Below are 9,985 nucleotides of genomic sequence, written 5' to 3'. Positions count from 1 at the left end.
TAATAGTAAACTCACTTTTACTCAAAATCATTTTCACAAAGACAACTTGGCAAAATATTTCCCTTTTCCCCGGTTTTTATTTCTACAGAAAGACAGAAAACCATCAAACATACGAGAGACAGATAGTAAACAGATCATTGTTGATCATTACAGAGCAGTAGATTGCAGAGAAAGAAAGATGCAAGTTTGCACAATATAAATTGGTAATCGTACAAAAGAAAAACGATTTTAAAGTCTCGCACATAGAGTAGTTTATAGGTAAATGATAGTATTTATTGTGGAGAAGAAACAAGGTAAGAAGCAAGATATTACTTGATTGATGGTTGTTGTCTTTTGGTTCATTTTCCATCTAGAAGATGGCTGGATAGCTCATATTATTAAGCTATGCTTTGCTGGTCTTTCATGGGGTCCAGTTGGATATGAGTCGGGACCACTTCACCGGGTTAAACACCCTGCTCTTTGCGATGAATGAATAAAGCGGGATCTTTTACGTGCATAAGATGTGACTCTCTCACACACGGGATCTCCATTTTATGTCCTATCCGAAGGACAGAGTGTTTTGCCTTTTGCTAGAGGGGACGGCATGATTACACACAACATTGCTCAGTCCAAACTCGGGTTCGAACCCGGACCGTTTGGGTCTGAGGCAGACGCGCTACCAACTGAGCCAACTCACCGCCCTGACAAAAAGTTCTTTTTTGTTTTACATTTAATTTCAATGCTGTTTATGTAATATTTTGTGTATTTTTGAAAACCAAACAAATATCCAGAATCGAATTGATTATGCTATGAATAGAGGTTATATCAGAAGAAACTAAAAATAGATAAAAGATAGGAAGTCTAATTCAAGTTATAAGACTTGAGTGACTGTATTCAATAAGCACAGCTCAATCGAACAGCTTGCACAACACAGCGACAACAATAGCATTGAAGCTCTTTAATAAATAGGGCTCACACGTGTAAATAATTCCCCATAGAGACGTGTGTTAAAATTCAAATGTCAAAAAATTCTGTAAAATAGCTGGGAGAAATGAGGTGTTTCATCTTCAGTAACCTGGATAAGTGAGATATACCCTTTCATCCATCAAATTTCCAGGGTGGGTTCTTCTGCTCTAATTCTGTCCAAGGGTCCGCAAAGCCAGACTAAGAGTTCTTGTCACTCAAAAAATCGCCTATTTTCCGTACACGTACCCAATGAAATATAGTCCCCTCAAATTCCATCAGAGAAGCTTTCATCTTCCAACCAAAATGCAGTTTGTAGAGGAATTTATACTCAATGTCTACAGCTATTCAGTTTTTTGCCACACTACATCACTGATTTTTAATTAATTCTTTTCTTCATTTATTTTGGTTATTTGGTACGAATTTGTGAAGGGGTCTGGGACAGTCCATTTTATTTACAGGTGCGAGCCCTATAGACTGAATCATTTAACCATTTCGTGTTGATGATGTATGCCCTCAATCGGCGGGATAATGACTAGTTTTTGCTCAATTTTGTCCTCTTTATAATAAAAAGAGGGAAGGAAAAGTGATAACTATGAGGAGAGACAAAGAGTGGCTTTGTTTTTGATAATTAATTGCTTTAGTTTCCGGGATGAGCCTTTTTCAATAATTATATTAATAGTAACAGATATGATTGTGATAATATCAAAAACTAGAACAATAATAATAATAATAATTATAATAATGATAATAATGATGATGATAATAATAATAATAATAATGATAATAATAATAAAAATAATAATGGTAATCATAATAATAAACGTTTGTAGTACATCGGTATCCATTACGAATATGCACATGGCACAGAGAGAGGCATATAGAAAATCATAATGACGAGACAAAAAAAAAAAATGAAGACGGAAAGTCATGCAGAAATGCTTTTCTATATAACGTGGTTTTGAATTAATCTAACCGTTTACTAACAGAGGACAGATTATTATTTGTGTACACTTCTTTTCTATAGCATGCATTATCACTGCCACGAATCAATTTTTCATTTGAGCTAAAAGGTTCAAATCGGGATAAAACTATTGTATAGGACCATACGGGACTCGAATCAGGGATGTTCTGTTTAGAAGTACAACAAACACCTCATGCGCAATGTCACTTCTTCTAAAAGTTTTTTGTTGCATCAAGAACAATGCCACTCAACAGTTATGTACTTATGTGTCTAAATGCCACTAGAACCTGTAATTGTTTTCTTTTTTTTTTTTGCTATGTATCTGCAACAATACGATCCTCTTGATTTGTGGTAGTATTGTTGTCACTGTGTTATTCCCAAGTCCTAATTTCCATTAATCAGCATCATAGTCGGTTCATTCATCAGTTCCGGTTTGTTGAAAGTGAGCCCTCTTGTGTTGGTCATTGTCCATTCGTCAGAGAGCTGTCTTTTCCAGTTCGTCGTTCGACTGTGGCCACGGGTTTTCATAGCTGTTCGACTCTGCCACTCCTCCACTGGGAATAAGGAAAGAAAATGTGAGATTATAACATTATAAGATTTCATCCCGGGACTCAACTGTTTCTAGGGAAAAATACCTACACCACGTGTTCATAATATATAATATATAATATATACATTAAACATGTACACAGAAAGAAGAAGATGGAAAGGTACATCCAGAGTGATGTCTGTTTTCTGATCTTATATGATGTGCAGAATTGGATATCTGCAAAATTATCGGATTATACAGTTAGGTTTGCTCGCTTCCGAAGGCAACTATAACTGCTTGAATGCACCGTTTTCCTTCAACATTACTGTTAGCAGCAGACAGAGAGACATAGACTCTATCCTCACAAATACACACACACACACACACACCCACACACCCACCCACACACACACATACCCACACACACACACGCACACACACACACACACACACACATATGTATATATTTTCCTACATGTACAATAGCAGGGCATCTCATATAACAAAAAAAAATGTACATTCGGAGGACAGTTACAATTAAAGGGCATATAGCTGTCTCGTTATTGTTCTCCCTTTACTAGTATTTTACATAGGACTAAAAGCATGTACAAGGCTAAGATGTTGTCTACATGTTAATAGTGAAGAGCGCCATCTGTTGAAAATATATAGTTAGTTCTTCTGTACCCCAGTTGTATACGTTAAATTAGTGTCTTTTACACTAAGTATATCAGCCATTGTTGAAAATGGTACTTCTGCAGCACAGTACAATGCGTGGACAACCGTATATCTCAAATATATCATCTCTGATTACAATGTTTACAAAATTATATAATGCATATTTTAGCTAGGGACGAGTATTAACTGACGTCCATGGATACAATTTCTTCAGTTGTTTATTATTGCAAATATGGTCATATGTAAGGTGTCCTTCTAAGTTACCATTTTATACGGTGTCCTCCAAGGGTTACCCAAAAAAGTTATATATATATATATATATATATATATATATATATATTACATAATTATTATTAATATTATATATATATATATATATATATATATATATATATATATATATACACATACATATATATGATATAAACGCACATAATCATTCTCCTTGCTTTCCAAACAAACGTTGATGTGAACCTTACGTGCTAGGTATAGGGGCAACGATGTTGCCGTAGTCGTTCTCCCGTGTCGCAGGCGGCTGTGCGGCGGCCAGGATGGACATGTCCGGACGATGCGAGGACGGATAATCGCCGCTGCGAGCTTTTTCCGTGTCATACGCATCCCTAGAGAAAGAAGTACAAGGTGCACATTCAAAGTGAACACATGGGAGAATGTGGAGGGATAACAAGTTGTCGTTCAAGAACTTTTAAGAGATGGTACAGTATTGGTGGAGGTGAGAATTGGGCTTTAGACTTTTTGCGAGATATCAAGAAACCGTTTGTAAAACAGTACAGAGCGTACCTTTCAAAGATTAATTAAAAGTTTATTTGATGAAAATTGGTTTTGGAATGGCTGAGACATCAAAAAATAAGGTAAAACAAAGCGATCGTATTAAAGGCGGGTCCCACATCTTATTGGAATTGCTCTGTTTTGGGTATCTCAGCCATTTCAAAACCAATTTTCATCAAATAAACGTTCAATTCCTCTTGGAATTACATGTTCTTTCATATTTCGTAAGAGGTTTCTCGTAATCTCACCCCAAAATGTTAGAAACTCGAGATTAGGTCTCGACCAAAACTGTATGATCACTTTAAGTCATGTCTGTGCTTGAAGAAGAGCCACTCAGTAGAAGTACCTCCATGGAAGTACCATTGCTGATTGAAACTGTTCACGCCCAATATTTTTTTTCTCAGATTATGCAACTATATTCGACCTTTGACAAAGTATTGTCCACTCCATCTGAATCTACACGTCTAAAACTATTTGTTGGTTTTTATTGTTCGAATGCAGATCTTTCAATATACATTGTATATATATTTTTTTTGCGTTCAACATGAATAGAATGTGATGGTATAAGGCTGTAACTCTTTTCCTCCCTGATTTGCTAATTTACAGTACCTGCCTTCTGATGGGGCTACCCTGTTGAAATAAGACTCAATAAATAAATAAAAGAATTAAGAAAAAAGACTCCTATATCGTAGTTTCACGTCCAGTATTGGTTTCAATGATGATGTTAATTGTGTTAATTGAATATTGTAAATAATTGTTTATCATGACTGTATATCAGGCCGTCTGATTTTATCAAATATTTCAAAATGCACCAAACTGTTATTTTGCATTACCTCTTAGAATGTCCACATCAGCGACCAATTTTTGAAAAAGACTGATTTATCACAAATGTCTGTCACGCCGTTAGATATCATTCCATAGGCAAAAGAAAACAAACAAACAATAACCAAACTTTATGTAGAGCCTCTGTGAACTTCCACAACAGAGGGCATTTTTAAATTGTTGATCTGTCACAACTATACTTGATGCTGTCTGATTTTATGAAATAATTATACAAAGCATGCGCCAAAATTTTATTCTGAATTACTTCTTCGAGCCTCCACAACAGAAGACAATTATGAAGAGGAAGAGGAAGAAGATAGCAAACAACGCCAGAGCCACGATGAGGAGGATGAAGTACGGGTTGATGTCGATCTCTCTCCCCATGAACGTGCTAGTTTGTGGTAGTGGACCAAGGACAGCTGTTTTTGAAAAAAAAGTGGTAAATATCACAATTTCACAAAGCATGCAGGAAGAATGATGACAACATCACAAAAACATTGCAAGTTTCTCGTTTTACCATCACTAGATCTACGTTTGTTTGTTTTTTTCTTTTCCCAGTCCAACAAGGTTATAATTCTTGCAGTGATTTCCTTTCTTTTTCTGAGAATACTTATCATTTATGGGGCAGATGATTATGGCTGAAGAAGTGCAGAAAAGACATGCAAATAATGAACCACTTGACTGGCGTGTTAGATAGCCGTACTTCATTCGTCTTGAGATCCACAAGCAGATATAAGCACAGCAAATTTCCCATATGACTACGACTTCGTGGTTCTTTTTTGCATTCTGCAATCGTTTTGATCAAATACTTTACAAATCGAGCCTTGCAAGAAATTTGCGTCGATCGCGGAATGCTAAAACAAAGTTATTAGGAAAAAAAATGAATAAATGTGTAAGCTATACTATGATATCGCACCGTATATTAAAAAGGTGACTGGATTCTTCAGTATATAGAGGAAAAAGGTACATCTCGGCATCGGAAGAGATAATTTCGGGAACTATTGTGACATCTGCATCATGTGCATCGGTATATATGTCTTCCATATCCCCTTACACGACAGTAAAAATGGTAACATTATTGAGAATATTCGAAAATAATATTCATCCCTCCTTACTCGAATCTGAAGAACACACTGGTCCAGAGAAGCCCGAGAAGCAAGTACACAGGAATCTGTTGGCCAGGTTGGAACATATCCCACCGTTCAAACACGGGTTACTGGCGCACTCATCAATATCTGCAGAAATTAAGAATAATAATCAATGAACATTCATGATAACACATATGCATTAAACATGTGCATACTTTTACCTATGAGAGCAGATAAGAGCTCATTTCTGTAATCATTCTCTGCCATGTTTCTCAAAAGTTGCCTTCTACCACATTCAAAAATTGTTGCCATGTCAAATTATTAGAAATAAGAAGTGATCTTAAATTGTTTTTCATTACTGTATCAAGTGAACCGATACTTGAATGTAATTATACAATCCATCTAAAAAGTGCTCGCCCTAATTGCAAAAGAACAAAATTATGTTGCGTTTTATCGATGTCATCTCCCGAAATATTTTTCTTACACATATGCTGGTACACGAATAACATGTACAATCAAATTGCAAATCAAGTCTTCTTCCGTCATGGAAACAAATTGTAGAATTCATCAAACTTCCGGACTTATGACCGAGTTTTCACAATACATTGCTTTATTAATTCAGAGGTGGGAAAAGCATGATGGGATACCTACCAATCTGACAAAGCTCTCCCATGTAGCCGCTCGGGCAAACGCATTCGAAACTGTCTATTCCGTCCACGCACACACCGATCCCACTGCAGGTCTGACCGGCGCAATCATCGATATCTGGATCGATCAAACACGATCACGATCAAATATTACAATTAAGAGTCATGGATCAACAGAACTAAGCGACACTGTACTAAAGCGAATACGAATCAAAATTTAATTCTACCACAGTTTTATCAAACTATTGAAACAACCAATTTATACGATCTAAGAAAATTTGAAATATGAAGAAAATACGATTTTAACAGAGAAATGCTACAAACAAAATTTAGATTGGATTTCTTAAGAACAATCTAGCAATCACCAATTTAAGTTTTCATTGAAATGAATTACGCGATAAACGGATATGGTGACTCTTAAAGATTTACAAAATGGCAAAATACAAAGAAATCACAAAAAAGCAAACACAAACAAACAAAAAACAGAAAATGTCATTCGTTCTGTTATTTACGCCACATGGAAGTGTATTTGTACCTTGTTCACAGAAATCTCCTTCGTACCCGGATGGACAGGTACAGGTGTATGTCCCATTCCCGCTCAGGTCAAACGAGCACTCTGCTCCATTGTGGCACGGATTGGCGATAGTACACTTGTCTGTCACTGCAGATAAAAAAAATAAATAAAATAACATATAAGGTGACATGTTTTTATAAGTAAGAATTAGATCTGTTCGTTCCGGAATTAAAGCAGCATTCATTAATGTGAGGTGCGACCTGCCATTCCGTTTGCTGGCACTGCAATGCAAGTACGTTGCTCAGTGCAAGTACAAACTGTATTTTGCGACTGATTGACAAATTGTCCTACATCAACGTACATAAGCACGGAATTGATCAATGTTTCAGCAGTAGTCGTGACAAAAAAAAAAAAAATCATGGGCATACATACTCGAGCAGGATTCGAACCTACGACCTCCTGATAACTTGACATGCACCTGATCTCTCAACCATCGAGTTTCCGTCCGCAGCCAGTGCTGCTTCTATTTCTTATAGCATGCAGTGTGTACTGCATAATATTCACAATGCATTTTGCTTCCAACAATCTTAATACTAGTCAGGTTTGATTGACTAGCTTTAGGTTAGCAAAGCATGCTGTGAATAAATCCAGAAAAACATTACAAAGTATAAAGTAGCACTTTACTATCATCGTGATCGTCAAACAATTTTTGCAAACTTGGCGGACTAGTTTCATAAATAGTAATTGGAGAATTTGACCCGTGTGGGTTTTTCAAATGATTAAAAAAGGAAAGAAATCTGATGGTGTCCTCGAAATTTCAGTTTCAAACAAACAGACAAACAAACAAACAAACAAACAGACTTTGGGCTTGATTCATGGATTCAACTCCTTATCCTAACGTACAAACATTCAAACACAATCATGTTGACCACAGTATGTGAGTAAAATCTTGCAGTTTCAGTTAGGGCGATGGGACTGAACCCTCTAAAACAATGAGATACATTATGCCCTTGCTCCTTATAAATGTTATCATTACTGTCGTATTACGACTTATGTTATCAATGTCATTTTTATACTTTCTCCTCTTCTCTTCTTTATTGTCATCATTTGCTTTATTCTTTTCATAATCATCATAACCATCAATGCCACTGCGATATCATCATTATCACCATTATCATTATCATTTCTATTCAGATATTCAAATCACTGCATTTTTCTTGTTCCTTTTTATAATCATAATCATTTGGAGTTTGTATTGTAACATGTGGCAGAGAGAAGCAAAGTTGATTAGTAAGGGCAAATGGCCCTACAGGAAAGAACACATTGTCCCACAGTGTTTTCACAGTGTTGTCACATAGTCGTCTATGTGAAAACGCTTGAACTTAACAATGTGGAGATGATTTCGCACTGTGGTTTGGTTTTCACAGTGTTCACATAGCGATGTTCTGTGTCACACTCTGAATTCATGATTCACCATGTGTTCACACCGCTTGAATTTAACAGTGTGAAGAGATTTCACAGCGTGTTCACACTGTGTTTCTCACACTGTGGGGCAATGTGTTCTTTCCAGCAGGGAGTATCTGCATAAAATGCGTAATAATCAGATATTTTTTTTGTGTGTTTTGATTTTGAATATTTGTGACTGAAAGCCGAATAAATAATGATAATAATGATAATAATAATAATAATAATAATAAAGAATTCGATCGAAATGGTGATTAATGTCGGAGTCACTCACACTCGATGTCGCATCTCGTTCCGATGTAGTTTTCGTCACATTCACAAGAGAAGGAGCCATCTACCGTAGTGCATGTCCCGGACAGACAGGGGTTCACCCTACACTGGTTGGCATCTGTTGTTGAAATCAGAACAAGGAATGTATGCTGTCATGAATATGCATTTTGTGCGAAGTGGGTGTGGCCTATTCGGCCCACGTTGGGTAAAAAACATGGATCGAGACTGGGTGATGCCGTTTGAGGAGAGGGAAGAATAAAGTTTTTGTTACTTTAAGTTTGATATCATTGGCGGTGGTGATTTGTTTTGTTGTCAGAATGTGTGACGTGTTGTGCCACCAGTATTTCTCTCCCACCTGTAATAATACGAATGTAATCACATATTATATAGGATGCATATATATACATATATATATATACATATATAAAGAATCAATGGCTAAAAAAGAATGAATCTTTGTGTTCACATATACATTTTATATAATCATATCATAATCATTTGCAAATTCTGACTTTGTGGTCACTAAAAATACGTATCACTTTCAATAAGCATGATTGGATTCATTTTCTTTAGTCTGAGAAATATCAGATTGTTGCATGCTTGCGTTCAAGAAAGGTCCACAATCATCATGGTTATCGACATCAATCGAAGTCAAGCAAGTTGTGTGTGTGTGTGTGTGTGTGTGTGTGTGTGTGTGTGTAGGCATATGTGTGTTAAGCTTCACGTTACAAATCTTAAATGACATTACTTTCTTCTCTCTTTTTTTTTTGAGGTTTGTTAAATTCCGACTTTTGGGAGGGTACTTCAGCAGCCAGGCAACAAATTATTCTGATTCATCTATCCATACATCAACGATCGCACTTGGTGAGCAAACCGTCAAACACGAATATTCGTGTAGAAATTATGTAATAATGTTCACTCTGTGCAAGTCAAAAATTTAACTGGTGATTCTAAACTTGTGTAAACAATGACAGAGTATGCTGTAGTCCTTTGAATATCACTTACCGACTTGGCAGTATGTTCCTTCATAACCAGCCCTGCAAGCACACTGGTAGGTGCCACTGTTGTAGGAGCAAGTTCCGTCATTCTCGCATAAATCTCTAACGCAGGACTCCGTTGGTGGTGCTATATGGTTTAAACAATATAAATGCGATATTGTAAAAATCATGCTTCATTGAATTCTCTCACCTTTTTGAGAAAGACTGTACCATACGGGTGTTAGTATTGTCCCTAACCTCTATGTTCTCTATGGTCGTAGTATTGTTCATGTGTACCTAACCTCTA

At 36.4% G+C, this 9,985-nt stretch overlaps 1 protein-coding gene across 1 annotated transcript in view; it reads right to left on the bottom strand.

Moving 5' to 3' along the window:
• Positions 1-2,381: 2,381 nt before the first annotated feature.
• The window catches only part of LOC139713006 (uncharacterized), a gene marked incomplete at its 5' end in the record, with an annotated part of 68,967 nt that continues 61,363 nt past the window's right edge, over positions 2,382-9,985 (bottom strand). Inside the window, 8 exons of the mRNA XM_071624785.1 lie at positions 2,382-2,460; positions 3,590-3,730; positions 4,984-5,137; positions 5,834-5,953; positions 6,458-6,571; positions 6,989-7,114; positions 8,706-8,819; positions 9,707-9,826. Coding sequence (XP_071480886.1) covers positions 2,382-2,460; positions 3,590-3,730; positions 4,984-5,137; positions 5,834-5,953; positions 6,458-6,571; positions 6,989-7,114; positions 8,706-8,819; positions 9,707-9,826 — 968 coding nt within the window. The remainder of the gene's footprint in view (positions 2,461-3,589; positions 3,731-4,983; positions 5,138-5,833; positions 5,954-6,457; positions 6,572-6,988; positions 7,115-8,705; positions 8,820-9,706; positions 9,827-9,985) is intronic.

Source organism: Diadema antillarum, unplaced genomic scaffold (genome assembly GCF_040938485.1).
Source record: "Diadema antillarum isolate AM-2024a unplaced genomic scaffold, OU_Dant_1.0 seq00001893_RagTag, whole genome shotgun sequence".
Lineage (NCBI taxonomy): Eukaryota > Metazoa > Echinodermata > Echinoidea > Diadematoida > Diadematidae > Diadema > Diadema antillarum.
Note: the sequence above shows the minus strand (reverse complement) of the source record. Positions and strands in the feature narration are given on the sequence as shown.